General features: G+C 41.0%; 1 protein-coding gene across 2 annotated transcripts in view; it reads left to right on the top strand.

Annotated features, from left to right (window-relative positions):
- Positions 1 to 17502, top strand: part of Kcnma1 (potassium calcium-activated channel subfamily M alpha 1) — a 702402-nt gene that overhangs the window by 537217 nt on the left and 147683 nt on the right. For both annotated transcript variants that reach the window (XM_076834841.1, XM_076834840.1), the window contains exon 15: positions 7642 to 7751. In XM_076834841.1, the coding sequence (XP_076690956.1) occupies positions 7642 to 7751 (110 nt within the window). The remainder of the gene's footprint in view (positions 1 to 7641; positions 7752 to 17502) is intronic.

The following is a 17502-nucleotide window of genomic DNA, read 5'->3' as shown; positions in this document are numbered from 1 at the left end:
GGTACCATACTCTGTTCCAGGCAGTACAGATTAAGATGAAAATTTGTGCTTTCAAAATAATCTAAATCCTAGTTGGGGACAAAACAGAACTCCTTCTCCATTAGGTTTTATTCCAGGTAATACCTGCTGGTTAATTCTGCCAAGTTTACCTTGTGAAATCTTAGTTGAGAATAATTCTATCTTTATGAAACTTAGGGGAAATTATGGGAAGTAAGGTTTGAAAGATAGAATGGCTCCATACTAAAGACCAGCAAAGTTCCAACTGTGGTCCATGGTCCAAAGATGAATGCTGGGAACTCTTTATTCCTTACCTGAGAGGAGATAAGTACAGGAAATTAAAAGAAAAACTTTAAAGCAATTTGACAGATTAATTTTATGTTGCTTGGATTTAATGATAAAAAATGTTGGCCTTGTACTTTGCATGTCTTACCTTTTCATTTCTTTTTTTTATAAATTCATTTTTATTTGATTTTACAAAAGCTTGGTTCTTCAAAATAGTGGATATCAGAAACAATCAAAACCCTGATTCCTCATCTCAGGGGTTGGGAGCACTGTCCTGGAAAGTTTGGGATGCAGGGCTGAACTATCTGTCCTCTGGATGGATGGCTGGAGGAGGCAGGGGTCTGCATGAGAACTTTCACTTCAGGCTCACTCCACCCAGATTAGAATTCTTCAAGTGGTATTTTAAGAAACTTGGGGCTTAGGATATAGTTCAGTTGATAGAGGGCTTTGCCTTGCATATACAAGGCCCTGGGTTCAATCCCCAGACCACCAAAAAAAAAAAAAAAAAAAAGTAAAGAAAAGAAATTTATTATCTGAGGCATAAGTGAAGACATTCTTAACTATGAGCAACATTGTAAAACCAAATTTTCCTATTTGGTCCGATAAGGAGTAGTTCAGTCTTTAATCTCTTAAGCAAAAGTACCTTTTCTTCCTTGAATAGAAAAAACAAAACAAAACAAAACAAAACAAGAGGGTAAAAAAAGGCTTTTACATATTGAGACAAAGTACCAGTTTCCTGTCAGAGAGGAATAACTTCTAGGTAATTACTCTTTTTAAAAAGTTCACATGTCCCTCTTTCTGCTAACCTTTCCTTTATCTTCAGTCTCCATGACATTCCGTGTCTCTCCAGACATAGTCTGGGTTGGGGTAATGTAGTGCAGAAAATGATGTGCATTTTAATACTTTTACATGTGGTGTGGTGTGTTAATTTCTCTCTGAACACCTCATGCAGGCTGATTTTCAATTTTTTTTTCATAATGTCTGGTGGAAGAAATCTCATTTGATAGTCTGCAGCCCACTTGTCTGAGAATAAGAGATTTGGCTCAAGTTTATCCCCAAATTAATCTTTGGAGTTGTTTATTTATTCATTCAGTGCTGAAGCAACCAGTTATCTGGCATTCCGTCAAATCTCAAATAATTTGTTCTGAAACCTTTGGAAAAATCTGAGATCCTTTCATCCTATTCACACGTTCTGGAAAATGCAATTTGAAATTGGCCATAATTACAGAATGCCAAATTGTTATGAAGTCCCTGAAATCCATTGCTACTCTCAGAAAGGCTGCCGAACCCAAGTCCACATCCAGGAATTACAGCATTGATAAGCAGTTTGGCACAGAGAAGAAGTACATTCTGGAAAGATACAAATAACCATTTGCCTCTGCTTTCTTCTTCTGCTTTGTCACAACTCCCTCTACCCCAGAAAGCTGTGCAGGGAGCACAGCACCTTCTTGGACCTCAGTGAGCAAGATTCACCCACTGAGAATTTTATTTGTATGAGTTGCTTTTAGTATTTTGTAATGGTACTGAAGGCATGGAGGCTAAGAAGGGGTGGAGAAGGAGATAACCACAAGCCCTTTGATCAGAACTATGGCAAGCTCATTGGCTTTGGAACATAAAGGGAAACAGAAGAGAGAATTCGAGGAACTCAATGGTAAAGTGTTCTTAACACCTTGTCGCTCTTGACATTGTTCTCTCCAGCAAGAGACGAGAAGCATAGCATTAGTGAGACTTTCTCCCGTGACTGCGCATGCTGCACAGAAATGGGTATACACGACCCCACTTGTTTTAGTAACAAGCCCTCACACTTGTCAGCTGAAAGCCCATAAATTCCAATTCCATCTTTAGTATTGTCATCGGGGGCTTGACATGTTCTGTGGTGCTGTGTCTTTTTTGGCAGAATAAATACGTTTTTATAGGCTCCAAGATAATGTTGGTCAGTTCATGTCACTGGGCTCTGCTTAGACTGTCACTTTTAAAGCACAGTAACCATGTATTATTTTTTAGTTTATATGTACAGATACTCATTTGTATGTGGCTAATTAATTATGATTAAGCACTCATGATTTAAAAACTTCATCCCTTAGAGGAACACTGTTTGCTGAGAATTCAGATAAAGTTTTACAAAATAGTAAATGTAATCAACGTTTGCTGATACTACTACCAGTTTGGGGTAGCATTAGTGAATAATTCTTATGACCCATCTATTGCATCTCTTAATGTGATCACCATTGGTTTTTATAATTTCTTTTAGTACTTCTCTTTTGATGGGCATACTATAACATATATTTGGATTGAAACAGTGTATTATTTTCAATTAAATTAGGATTGGTATATATATGATAATCTTTGGAATTATTTATATGGTTCCAGAGCTAAGGATGGACTTTTTGCAAAATTATTTGGCTGTAATCAACACAGTTATTCAGACTCTTTACTGGGAACAGAAATCACAGTGGCTGTAACAGATCTCAGCCAGGACGGTTGAATTTTTCACATTCATCAGGCTGTTAGTATTAGAGAAACACAGTTTTACTCTAATCACAGGAAACATAAAAAATAAAAGGCATCATTACTGTGCTCCCATTAGAAGCACATGCAGAACCTGGGATCAGGAAGGCGTGACTTTCCAAGAGCCAAGGCTGTTGTTTCCAGTTGGACGGTGCATTTGATGGTGGAGCTGTGTTTCCCATGGATTGGTGTAAAACCATTTGCTTGGGAGGTTCAACTAGACTGGTTGAAAAATTAGGTAATGAAGGGTAGATAAATAAAACCAAGAGAGGGGTAGACAAGCTAACCCAATGGCTCAATTCCCTTCGCTCACTGACAATTCTGTGTGTTTGATGAATAAGAACCCACAGCACATCAGCTGCTCCTCCTTGCTAGGCGCCCTTCTAAAACAGCTGGGGTTTGATGTGACAGCCAGAAGATAAATTGCTGCCTCAGGAAATGCTTTGCCTTTGACTGATTGCTGAATGGCTGGCAAATTAATTTTGGCACCTTTCCCTAAGTCATTTTGGTCCCATTCCTTCATTTTTCTGCTGGGAAGTGTGTCTTCACATTACAGTTAAAAATACATTGACAACACAAATGTGGGGAACAGCATGTACTATTTTCAGAAAGAAGTTATAGGCTGGGATGGTTCCATTTTATATAATAGAAATGATGCTTTTATCCTCTGCAAGGAAGCCTGAAGGACCCTTTTGGCTGAGCTTGAAATCAATAGTAGTCCTCGTCCACCTCTCACAGCCATTGGCAAGGCTCCAGGGTCTCAGCTTTTGAGCTCTTGATGAACTTCTGGTCTGGTATTTCCCCCTTAGGCACCTGGATATGGCAAATACTCCCTGCCATCCCCCTCTTTCCTGGACATCTCTCTTGAGTGCATGAACTCTGATACTTGTTTGTACCACTGATTGGCTTGGTGACCTTCAGTAGGTGACCTCACCTCTGAGTGCCTCCGTTTTATCATCTGTGGAAGTGGAATCCTAATGCAAATAACTCCCTCCAGTCTCCCCAGATTTTTTTTTGTTCACTGTCATTTTCTTCGTATTAAGCACAAGGTTTGAAATTCAGCATAATTTACACCCACTATTCCTATCCTAAGAGTGCATTGACAGAAGGAAGGGGAAAGCTCACTGTTGCTTTTGCTTTTCCAAAGTAAGTTGAAGACACCATGCTTGAGTCCTAGATAGATGAACTTTGATAGGAAGGGATGATTAAAGTTTTTGCATGGGTATGAAAGTTGGAGTCCCTTTTCCTGGGTCCCTTTTCCTGACATTGCACTACAGGATCAGAAAGCTGGTCCTCCCTCCTGACTCTCTGTGACTGTCCTAATCCTGACCTTGCTCTAATATAACTTGTCATTCTTCCCTTTAAGGATTAAAGGGTCTCAGTGATAATTATAATTACTAATTCTTCTGCTTCCACATTACACATATGGATTTTAACACTTTTAAATTGTGGTAAAATGCACATGAACATAAAATTAACCATCCTAACTATTTTTAAGCATACAGTTCTATGGTATTATATGTGTTCCCATAGTTGGGTGACCATCACCTCCATACATCGCCAGAGCTCTTCGATCTTGCAAAACTGATGCTTTCTATCAGTGGTACAGTGACTCCTCATGCCCCAACCTCACCCCTGCAAACACCTTTGTACATTCTGCTTCCATGAATTTGGCCATTCTGGGAACCTCAACTAAGTGGAATTATAAAGTATGTGTCTTTTGGGGACTTGGTATTTCAGTAGCATAATACCATCAGATTTTATCCATGTTGCAGCAGGTATCAGAATTTCCCTCCTGATCAAGGCTGAATAATATTTCATTGCAAGTATGGACCACATTTTGCTTGTTCTTTCATCCATTCAGACTCCCTTGGGCTGCTTCCACTGCTCAGCTATTATGAATTATGCTGCTATAAGCGCGGGTAATCACATAAGGCTTTGAGATCCTGCTTCTAGTTCTTTTGCTTATATATCTATGAGTGGAGCTGGTGATCATATGGTAATTGTCTTTAGTTCTTTGAGGAACCACCAATCTGTTTTTTCATAGCAGTTGAACCATTTTGTATTCCCAACTACATGTCTTGAGAAGATATGAATATAGCAATTTTGTACTTCTGAGTGTGTGTAGAATGCCTCCCTCAAAAAACCTCAAAAAAGGGTTGGCTTTCTACGTAGAAATAGTGTGAAAGTTGGAGAAATTTTAAGCAGAGCTAAAACAATGGGCTTAAATTTGTCAGCATGTGCACAGTTGATAGTATAGCTAGTATAGCATTGCAGATACCCTCTGAGAGTCTACATATGGATGTGAAAGAGGCATTTTATCTTACAGAATGAGCTGTGCACTTCTTCCAGTTATTTGACTTTTAGTCCTCAAGCATTTCAGATGAGCCAGAAGGGCAATGAATGTGTACGAAAAGGAATTCGGAAGAATCAGTAGGAGTCAAATATGTGTGGTCAGATACATCTTAACTAGACATGTCTGCTGCTTTTTTCCAGCAAAGGGGAAAATATGGAAAAATAAATGCCAGTTTAAAATAAGATTTCATCGGTAACTAGAGAAAGTACTAAAATACATAATTTGTTCAATAAACATTTGCTGAAGGAATAGAGCAATGAAACAATTTTTTGCTAATTTTAAAACAAACATGAATAATATAATTGCCTTATAAAGAATCTGTTTCTACTTATTTAAAAATTTATTGTAAAGAATAACTCTGTTGCAAGATAGGGGCATGAAAATACTGACCATAATTAAAGGAACCAGGTTAAAACCATAATAATGTCGGAAGATCACCAGCAATCAGGAACAATTAACATAAAGGTTCATATTTTCATTATTTTTGAAAATTAGTTGTAATATTTAAATTAAAACATAAATGACATACTATAAAAGAAATGTCTCTGCTGAAGGAGCTGGCTAAATTCTTATACTTTAGGAATATTATCCACCTGTAAAGCTCTACTTGGGGATTTATAAGTAGCAACACTTCCTGTAGTATCCTATTTGCCAATGAAATGAATTACGACAATATGGTTTCCAAAATGTTCTATTTTTCAAAATTTTTATTAATGCACACTAGGCTTTCTTTAGATCAATTAAAATTAGCAATATTTTTTATTTGAAGAAATTTGTTGGGATTTTAGATTTGGAGAAATTAAAAAGCTCATGCTTAGTTCATGAACACATGACAGTTAATTTTTATGATCTTTCTACTTAGCAGTAGAAATGGTCAAGTGACTAGTTTTCTGAAGGTGCCCACTTTGGGGAAGATCAGGGGCAGATGACCAGTACATACCGAGCAGCCCTGCGTCGCCTGTGTCTCATGTATTAGGAGCAGCTCAGCCTTAACCTACCTAACCTAATTATACCTAGGCTGATCCTGAGGAGACAAATTGTTTGGAGGCAGGGAGCTTTCAGTTTATTTCTGATTTTGTTCTTGACTTTTGAATGCCCCGGCATCATCAAATAGATCACGACTGTCCTCTTTCCCACAGTTTCGGTTTCCGTGTCTCCTTCAAATTCAAATGTTTTATTTCTCCAGGTTAACTGACCAATCAGCCACAGGCAAGATGCCTTTGAACACAAAAACAGAACCAGAAATTAGAAAGAGCCGCTTCTTGTTGCCTGGGCGTCTTCCTCTCATCTTCCTGCTACCTAACCTTCACAGGAAGGAAAGCCTGGGAGGCAGCAGCTCAAGGTCATACAGCCTGTCTGCCTGCAGGGGGAGCCCCTGGCATCCCTCAGCTCCCCCAGCATTCTTGTGACTTCCTGTTTTTTAAAGATTGATCCTGATGGGGCTGGGAATGGGACTCTGTGGTAGAGTGCTTGTCACATGCATGAAGTCCTGGGTTGGATCCCCAGCACCACACACACACACACACACACACACACACACACAAAACAAACAAACAAATGAGTCAAAACAAAATTGAATCCAATGTAAAATCCTTCCAGAAATGCATAGCATGAATAGGGTTGTTGGGAAAACAGGTTGAACTTGTTAGTTGGGGAAAAAAAGAAAATACTTATTTTAGTGACATTTGGAGCAAGAGCTTTCTGAAACATTTTACTCATTGTGACATTCCAGGTAGGGCCTGAAAAATTGTATTTTCCAGAGTAGGAATGTAACGTTTTGTTGTAATATATACACACCCATTGTAAAAGCCTTCAGATGATATGGAAATCTAAGGAAAAAAATGTTATTCTCGCATTCAGAGATCATTGTTAGTATTTTTCTATAAAACTTTCCAGATTTTTTTTCTGTGTCTTTACAAGTGTTCTGTTGACTATAAAGTTTTTTTTAAAAAAGGATAAGATTATACACATTTTGTAATGTTCATTTTCATAAAATTACTATACAATTTCCCATTTTTATCATAATTTTAATTGATTCTGAGTATTCCATTGTATAGTATGCTTCTATACAATATATAGGGTATTCTTGTGCATAGCTTTCTGTATTTGTGTATTTATTTCTTTGCTGTGAATACTTTAAGGTATAATTGCTGTGTAAGAGAGTACATGCTTTTACAAACTTTGAAATCTATTTTAAAATCGCTCTCCAAAATACTTATATTAGTTGACTTGTCTATCATTATTGTGGGTGAGTGCCCATGTCGCCACACCTTTAGAAATCATACAGGTTAAAAAAAAAAAAAACTGTACTTTAAAGGGGATGTCTTTCAAGTCCTTGGGTTCAGGGTCACTGCATGGGTACTGTGGTTTTGTTTCTGGTTGCTGAGGTCATGGTCATCTAACCAGTGCATTTCATTTGTTTGCCACAGGCTGTACCTCACTTCCTTTGCAGTCTGCAGTCATATTGTAAACTCTATTCCTGTGTTCTCCTTCAGATTGAGGAAGACACATGGCAGAAATACTACTTGGAAGGAGTGTCCAATGAAATGTACACAGAATATCTCTCCAGTGCCTTCGTGGGTCTGTCCTTCCCTACTGTTTGTGAGTAAGTGACTGTTGACTGGGTGTTCCTTAGCTCTCAGGGATATTTAATGTGCCCCTCATAGAAAGTCACTCACCCCTGCCCAGCACAGTTGGGTCACTTGGCAATTATTGAGGGGATACTCTGTGCTAAGTCCTATATGATGATGAATGTATGGGTCAGTACATGGTCCCTGCCTTGGGGTTTCCCCTGGCCTCCAGACCTGAGAATCTGGAACTTGGATCTCTCATTTGTACTAACTCAGGAACTGCAATTAATCTGTTTATCTCAAATTGTACTCCTGTGATGTAGGCATATGTATGAAGGGTAGCATGAACACTTTTCTCTCTGATTTTATTTTATTTTTTTGATCCTAGGGATTGAACCCAGGACTTAACACATGCTCAGCATGTGCTCTACCACTAAGCTACACCCCCAACCCTCTCTGATTTTAATAGTGCAAAAACAAATCTTGCCAGCCCCTGGATTAAGGGATTTTAATCTGTCTTTTAATCAAGTCAAATTATAGAGACATGAGAGAAGCTACTGAAATAAAATTTTTCAAAGTGATTTCACTATTTACTGAGGAAACGTGGAACCAAATGTACAAAAAGAGGCCTTGAAGAAGCCTCTGCAGGCAAAGAGATGACCTAGCTTCAGGAGCTCCAGGTGTCCCCCACAAGCCATGACAATGCTTCAGTTTCCCCACTTAGCATCTCAGGTAATAGGTTCAAGCCAAACAGGGACTTTGTCCCCTGTAAAAACACAAAAGCCCTGAGAATACGGAGATGCTTAGCCTGATCTTTTGACACCTTAGTCATGGATGGATGATCTCTGTCTCACTGATAAAACCTGGGAAGAAATGGGGGATTCGAGAACCCATTGGGCTGAGGAAGAAAAGCCATTTTCTTGCCCTCCCTGTCAATTTACAAACCAAATCCACCTTCTGGAAAGGGAGGTCTGAAGGTGCCAGAACAAGACTGAGCACCCTCACAATAAAGGGAAGTCCAGAGGGTTTGGGGTTTATCGTTTCATCATCTTCCATTCCCTACGCAGCAGGGAGGGGTCGGAGTGCTTGGTTGCTTGGCCGTGTTTACCTGGAGACTCTTGTCAGCGGACGCAGCAGGTGCACTCTGCCAGTGCCTGGCCCAGACCCTAAGCACTCCAAAATGGTTTGGCTGTTTACTGAAATTTCTCACCCTGTCTCTAAGCGAAAGTTTAAATGTTAAATGGACTGGAAAAGTGAATAGGTAATTGATTCGGAAGGAGTTATTTTCTGAAAATGGATGCCCTATTGTAACTCCCGCTTGCTCCTTTCTTTGAGAGCTATTTCTCTTTCTGTCGTGGGAAGAAGTTAACCATTCAGAGGCACTGGGTCCTGGAAGCTAAGGTTTCTTCTCCTCCAAGCTCAGCCTGCATAGGATGGAAAGACCAGAAGCCTGGACTTAGAACTGGTTTTATAAAAAGGAAACTGAAATATCGTATATTTATATATGTCTAATGTGGAGGGTGGTCTGAGCAAACAGCAGCGCCGCCAAGGCCAAGGGAGGGGCCCCATAGAGTTGGGGGTATAGGCTTGGGAGACTTGAAACCCTCTTTCTTGGCCATTGCCTAGTGTGTGTGTCTGACACCAGTGATCCTGCAAAACCCTCCTGGGTCTTTCTGCTTTCTTGCCTCTCTTATTCTGCCCCTGGAATCTGAGTCAGTTCATTTTAAGACTAACAAGAAGGGTAAGGACTGCCTCCACTAGAGGCGTTAACTGGGATTCTCACGAGGTGCATTGGACTGAGATAGTTGCCCTACAATGTTTCATTTCTTACAGGTTTGTGGCCAATAATTTTTTTAACAAGTGTTATTTCACATAAAAACTAGATTTCTGAACCCTCTTGAAAGTCCACTGTAACCATACAGGATCTGCATTTCTACAAAATGATGACTGGCTCTCATGTGTTATAACAAAGGGGATGTACCATCTGCCCCTTCCTGATGTCTTCAACAGGCCTGGGCAACATCAATGATCCAGGCCTGGCACTGTGCACATGTGATCTTGTCTACCCTGACCTGTGCATGGTGTGAAACTTCACTGGCCTTCAGCACTGGCTCAAGAGTCAGGCACAGGTGGATACAGTGCTGCCCGAATATTTCCCTTGATTGATTTTCACATTTAGAAGATGTCCCAAGGAGGAGAAAATCGCTCAGACCTACCCTGCTGTCAGAGAATCGGGTATTTGTTCAGTAAAGCTTCCAGAATCCAAAAAAAAAAAAAAAAAGCCCACTTCTGATGTGAGTGAGAATGTGTTCAACTTAGTGCTATTATTCCTTAATGCAATGATACAGCAGAGGTGGAACTAATCAATAAAGAAAGGACATTTAATGAGATTTAGGAACATCCCAAAACATTGAAGCTCTCCTCAAGCATTTGATTATCTGGAGGCTTAATTATCTGTGTTTTCTACTTTAAATTAAAGAAAAGCCATAACTCAAAGTTACCAGCAGTTTAATGATAACACTCTTCAATTCAGGTTAATTAAAGCACAGCCGTAATTAGAGTGTAGTGTTGTATATCACCCGGCTGGCGCATAAGTATTTTCATTACTGTAAGAATTGGCTGTTCAATTTCAAGATGACATAAAGGACGCCAAAATATATTTTAGGCTGGTTCATGGAGAAGAAAAAGAATTGGAGAATATTCTGGGTATAATAAAGCACAGATAAAATATACAGATTTTCAGAGCAGTTTCTGTAATTATGTGCTGCACTAAAACAATATGCGGCCAATAATGTCTTAAAGCATGAAAAGAAATAAATTTGTTCTTCCCCTGGGCTGGCAGAATGCCACTTTGTGGGGTGGGATCACTGTACAGGAGAGCTTGGAGTTTTCTCAGTCTGTCTGTGAAAAGATAAGAGGCCAGATAAGTAGGTAAAATTCAAGGTCATTTTCCAAGAGAACAGAAAGGAACTGGAGGGAAGGCAGCAGGGGCAGAAGGCCCTCAAAGCTACCGTCTTAAAAATTTCAAGCCTGGCTGGGTGCAGTGGCACATGCCTGTATTCCCAGTGGTTTGGGAGACTGAGGCAGAAGGATCTCGAGTTCAAAGCTAGCCTCAGCAATTTAGTGAGGCCCCAAGCAACTCAGTGAGACCCTGTCTCTAAGTAAAATATGAAAAAGAACTGGGGATGTGACTCAGTGGTTAAGTGCTCCTGAGTTCAATCCCTAGTACCAAAAAAAAAAAAAAAAAAAAAAAAAAAATTCCAGCCCAGTGATACCCTCTTGGTACCTGATGAGACTCACATCCACTGTCTACTTTGACTTCTCAGTATCAGCCTTTGAACTGTACTTTGTGTGTGACCAGGAGAGGTGGCTTTGTTCTAAAACCAGAAGCTACTTTAAGCAAATACAAAATTATATCTAACCTTTCGTCTACATTTTCTCATTTATCCTCACAACTATCCTATACTGTTTATGTAACTACTCTTGTTTTATAAATGATGACCCTGGACTCAGAGGATGTGGGTGCCCCCTCCGAAGCCACCAGCCATACAAGTTACACAACAGGACTTTGACCTTGGCTTGTCCAATTGGACTGGCTTGGAGTAGGCACTGGTTGAAGGCTGGCTTCTTAGGAATCTCCTGGGAAGCTTATTAAATGGAGTGACATCTAGGCTTCGTCTCCAGATATTAATGTCTCGGGCTAGTCCTGAAAATGTTTATTGTTTTAAACAAGGAAGCCAGGTGATTCTGATTCAAAGTCTGAGGATTAGAAACTCCTTTCTCATGATCCCAGCCCTCCACTCCACACTCTGGGGTAACCTCTTCTTCTTCCCACTTTGGGCCCAGTCACTGGAATGTTGAGCTTCTTCCCATCATTCTCTCTTCATGTGGGGCTCTCTGCAATCTTCAGGGACAGGATGGAATCTGCACTTTGCCATGCCAGGAAAACCACTGACTGGTCTCCCCACACCCCAGGCCTAATCCAGATCACTGTAGGGAAAGGACAGGACGTGGGGGTGCTGAGCCCTTGAGCCCTTTAATGCCTGCAGTCAGGTCTCCACTGGGGGTAAGTAAGGCAGGATCCAGCTGGAAGAACAAATTAACCCAAATGCAGAAAATCCAGAGGAAGCAAGGATGGGTCAGGACCAATCCCTGAAGTCGTTGGCCTCCTTGGAGATCACAGTGGGCACAGCCTGGACCTTCCCCAGGATGCCCACGGGATGTTCCTTTCAAGGGCCAGCAGCTCCTGAGCCTGTCCCCTTGGTTTTGCCTCTGGGTCCATACGGCAGCAACTCCAAGGCATAGGAGCTTTGAGACCTAAAGGAGGGAGAGCGTTCCATTGTTACCTGAACACCAGCCAACCATCTGCTTCTCCTGCCACCTTCCTCAGCAGGTGACTGTGAAAGTGCTGAGGCCAGCAGCAAACCTTCAGGAAGAAGGGCAGGGCCCTGCTTATGAGCCACTTCCACAATAGGATGCTATGTGAGGCTCAGAGTGTGAGCCACAGAGTCCCAGAGGCCTGGGCTCAAACCCCAGCATGGGCCACTTGCTGGCTATGTGATTTGGGGCAAGATATTAGGTCTTCGTATGTCCCCTTTCTTTGAAATTACCAGGTGCCTGACCTTGGATTTGTTGTGCACTCCCAGTTTCCTCATCTCTGAAATAGGGATAATATTACCTCCTTCTTAGTACTAGTTAATGTCATTTTCCCCTTTGCTGTCCCTCTTTTTTCTTGCACCCCTCTCTATCCCCCCAAAATACAAGCATCTAGAAAGAAAGAAACACATGGTGGCATTTCCAAGTTCTGTTTGCTCTTACTGTTTAGTAAATTTTCCTGCCTATTAGTCACCAGTTAACAAACCAATAATTTGGAATATTTATACCATCTTCCCAAGCTTGGTGCCACTTCTAGAAGAACCTGCGATTAGATTTGACCAAATAGATGAACATAAAAGGATTAATAAGAATACTTATAAGTGCCAAACGGTTTGGTTTTTCTATGGTGGCTTCCCTTGCACCTGGCTGAGGGAAATCATACCCATCCTCAGAGAGACACAGGGGTCCCTGAAGTGCCTGGTGGAGGCCCCGAACTGGAGTACAGATGCTCAGGGTTGTAGGGAAAGCTCCCTGCAGGCTGGAGTAACCAAGGGAGGCTTCCTGGAGGAGACACCCTTTGAGCTGTTTCTCTGAAGGAGATTGGATCCAAATAGGGGTTAAAGAGAGATGTGGGGGGCTGGGGCTGGGGCTCAAAGGTAGCATACTTGCCTAGCATGTGTGAGGCACTGGGTTCGATTCTCAGCACCACATATAAATAAAATTTTTAAAAAGTCTATCAACAACTAAAAAATTAAAAAAAAATAAAGAGGGAAGTAGGTATTCTAAGGGATTGGAAATTGGGATGGGAGACTGTGCAACATGGGATGACACAAACTCTAAACATGTGGGTCTCTGAGATTTTAGATGGGAAACAGAGACATGTCAGATATATTTTGACATGTGTTGCTTTGGGGAGAAACAGAGAGTTGGCAAAGGTGAGGATGCACTCCCCTGCCCCAGGTAGGGAGAGGGTGAGGAGGCAGGTGGGCAGCAGGAGCCAGAGGAAGCCAGAGGCTGAGCATCTGGGCTGCAGCAAGAACACGATGTTCTAGGTTCTGAGTCCCAAGGTGAGCTACTAGTCAGTCACTCATCACTTGAAAAATATAAAAGCTTAATTGTATCAGGTTTTTACAGTGCAGGGGGGGATTAGGACAAAAGATGTATGTAAAATATGATGTGTCTCTCTGTCCCTCTGCAGCTGATGGAGCAGTTAAAATTCAGATTTGATGTAGAGTATGTTATTCAGGGTGACTCCAGGAGTTGCAGCCAGATCTTCCTCGGCTGTGCTGAAAGGCACGAGTTTTGACCTCACACCCAGGGGCAAGCGTAGATGCTACTGCACTGTCTTCTGACAGTGCAGAGAGATTCTCCATCTCCTCACTGCCTACCTGTGTTCAGAAAATCCTGGAATTCAGAAAATCTTGCTCTCTTGTGTTGTTCTGCATGGGCAGATCTTTCAAAAGAAGCCCCTTGAGGAAACTAAGAATGTGAGACTACCCAGAGAAAGCTGAGCCTCTCGCCCAATAAAAACGACAGCTAATTCAACCTGAGTCCTGTGAAATAATTAGATTTTAAAAAAAGACATCCAGATTTGAACATGGAGCAGAAAGAAGCCAGACAACCCCAGTGGTTAAGTGATAGATTTCTATATCTTGGCTGCAGAAATGGGCATTTTAAGAGAATTTATGAAGGGGTTCAAGTCTCATCTTCTCAAAACAAATTTCCTCTCACAGAACTGGCCCTATTCATGCACATATCATGGAAGTACTGTAATTAGGGCTTAACGTGTGAAAACAGATGTGAGGATAATATTGAGCATTATTGCTAATATATGGTCCAGTAAGGTGACCAGTAATCTTCCTGAGTGTTAGTGATTAAACCAATGGCCATAGAATCTATAGAATCTTTGAAGGTAGACTGTAGAGGCAGTGGCAGGCCCAGAATTCTTGGCAGGGGAGTCAGGGAGTGAGATGAGTTAGAACTGGGGCAAATGCTAGGCCTTGACTCCTTGATGGGTGTATTTAGATCAAATGCACAGTTTTTCTTTATATTATGTTTCTGGTTAATATTAATAACAGCATTCTCTAAAAGTGACTTTGTTGACACTTTAGGCAAATGGTAATTATCCTTGTCAATGTGATCAATGTGATTTCTTTTTTTAAAAATTTTTATTGTTAGTTGTTCAAAACATTACTTGGTTCTTGACATATCATATTTCATACATTTGATTCAAGTGGGTTATGAACTCCCATTTTTACCCGGTATACAGATTGCAGAATCACATCGGTTACAAATCCACTTTTTTACATACTGCCATACTAGTGTCTGTTGTGTTCTGTTGCCTTTCCTATCCTCTACTATCCCCCCTCCCCTCCCCTCCCCTCCCCTCCCATCTTCTCTCTCTACCCCATCTGCTGTAATTCATTTCTCCCCCTTGTTTTTTTCCCTTTCCCCTCACTTCCTCTTATATGTAATTTTGTATAACAATGAGGTCTCCTTCCATTTCCATGCAATTTCCCTTCTCTCTCCCTTTCCCTCCCACCTCTCGTCCATCCCTGTTTAATGTTAATCTTCTTCTCATGCTCTTCCTCCCTGCTGTGTTCTTAGTTGTTCTCCTTATATCAAAGAAGACATTTGACATTTGTATTTTAGGGATTGGCTGGCTTCACTTAGCATAATCTGCTCTGATGCCATCCATTTCCCTGCAAATTCCATGATTTTGTCATTTTTTAGTGCAGAGTAATACTCCATTGTGTATAAATGCCACATTTTTTTTAATCCATTCATCTATTGAAGGGCATCTAGGTTGGTTCCACAGTCTAGCTATTGTGAATTGTGCTTCTATGAACATCGATGTAGCAGTATCCCTATAGTACGCTCTTTTAAGATCTTTAGGGAATAGTCCAAGAAGGGTAATAGCTGGGTGATTTCTTTTTTATTGGTACCAGGTATTGGATCCAGGAGCACATAACCACTGAGCCACATTCCCCCCGCCCCTTTTGTTTTTATTTTGAGACAGGGTTTCACTAAGTTGCTTAGGGCCTCGCTGAGGCTGGCTTTTGACTCCTGCCTCAGCCTCTTGAGTCGCTGGGATTACAGGCATGTGCCACCACACCCATTTTTTTTTTTTTTAATTTCAAGGGGTTTTGGTGTGCTACTGGATTTGTGTATGTGTGTGTGTGTGTGTGTGTGTGTGTGTGTGCATTTGAGAGTAGGGATACTTTAAAACCTTCTCATCACACCCTTAGCAAAGCAATGAAGAAAAGGAGTTTAGCAATACCTCTATAAATATTTTAAATCACTTCTGTTTTCTTGGTGCTGAGTCTTAAAAATTCCGATGTTTTAAAATTTTTAACTAGATGTTTTCATTTTCAGAAGTTACTGTTGCAAATCAAAGCTCTTGAATGTAAATATTATCCACCCTAGCCCCTTGATTGTAAGGACTTGGTTTTCCAGAGTGCAGTGTTTACATCAAATCTACTCTGGTTACATGCATCAACCTGACAATCCCAGGGCCCTCCAAGTAGCTGGAGAGGGACTGGTGCTTCAAGGAACTGCTGCTTCTATCTTCACCCACCTTCCTCGTGGGGTGAATCATCTTCAATAGCTCCAGACCCTATCTTTGCATACTTCTCCTGAGCACATTAGAAGGTGCAAACTGTATGACAGGTTTCCATGCTTAATTCACACCAGAAAGTAATCTTTCCAGTCAAAGGGGCTGATTTAATGGCAAGAACAATTTATTTCCCTCTGGGTAGGTAGAAACAGTTGGACTCTAATTCTTAAGAGCCTTTGTTCAGGAACATCTGGGTTGAAACTACTATAGTTAACAGATGATGCTGACATTAAAAAAAAAAAAAAAGAAAGAAAAAGGTTTTGTATAATGTCGTTGTCAAATTTGGTAGACCTCTACTTAATAATTATCAGGAAAGCAATCTAACTTGTTATTACAACAGTTTTATTGCAGATTGCTGGTTTAAGACCTTTTTGTGACAAGTGGCATTTTTTCTTGAAAAAAATAAGTCATTCTATTCCCCTGTAATTATTTTTTGCAGCCAGTGACAACTTCCTGCTTTGGACATATCGGGACATTTTATTTTAGAAACCAAGAATTAAATTCTTGCTAACTTATGGCCGATCTTATCCTATTTATCACGCTGTGAAGGCTCCCTGTTTTTTTTTTTTTCTTGCATCTTACCTCTTTTTAATCCTGCTTCCTGATCCCAAACTGGTCCTCTGTACTTTGAAACACAAATACTGTGGGTAAAATCAGAGAATGGCTGTGAGGACTGGATGGCTAATGCCTGTTCTCCTCTACATCACCGCCCAAATGGTGTTGAATGATGCAAGTAAATATATAACCACAGGGCTTCATTTGGGGTGGTCTGAAGGCATATTCTTAGCTAGGTACCCCTTGTAAGAAGATCCCAAGGATAAATTGTTATGTGGATCTTAGACTCAGACTTGCATCTTGGCACAACAGATCCAAGGTCAAGATTAGATTCCCAGAACCTATCACTGCTATTATTTCCTCCAACATCCTTCTTTTCCATTCTGCCTGCCTGGAAACAAGACAAGCTAAGAAGCAACTTGTTTCAGGACCCAGTACTCCTCTCCTTTATTCTGCCTACACTTTCCTAGTTTTCTACTCTGTCCCTTGTCCATCACTTCAGTAACTCATGAGATTCTGTAGCCCATTAATTTATTGGAAGTTTGCTCTTTGCACATCTCAAGATGCCAGGAAGCAGAGCGTGCATCCTGTACTAGTGATGCTCAACCTAGAGTGGAGAGAGAGAGATAAGCAAGAGATCAGCCTTATCCGCTCCCCTTTTTCCTTGCCTCCATCCCCTCTTCCCCACTGGACACCCCCACCAGAGCCTGGATCTCGGCTATATCCTTAAACCCAGGACCCTGACCCTGGCCACCTCCCTGTGACCAAAAACTGTGGTTTGAATACTCATGGTGGATCCATAGTTCTGCTTTCAATCTGAATCATGGTTTATTATTCAATGTATTTTGCCAAGTTCCTGACAATACCCATTAGAGCAGGAGTTAAAAACTTAGATGCCCATAGTAGGCACAAAGTTAGCCAAAAAAACATGAAGAGTGAGGGGGTCTGAGACAATAGGGAGCAGTGGGGACTGTGGCACAGTGGAGAACACGTCCCCTGGGGAGAGGGGTGAAGGAGTT

This window comes from Callospermophilus lateralis, chromosome 15, assembly GCF_048772815.1.
Source record: "Callospermophilus lateralis isolate mCalLat2 chromosome 15, mCalLat2.hap1, whole genome shotgun sequence".
Lineage (NCBI taxonomy): Eukaryota > Metazoa > Chordata > Mammalia > Rodentia > Sciuridae > Callospermophilus > Callospermophilus lateralis.
This window is presented reverse-complemented; position numbering and strand designations above follow the sequence as displayed.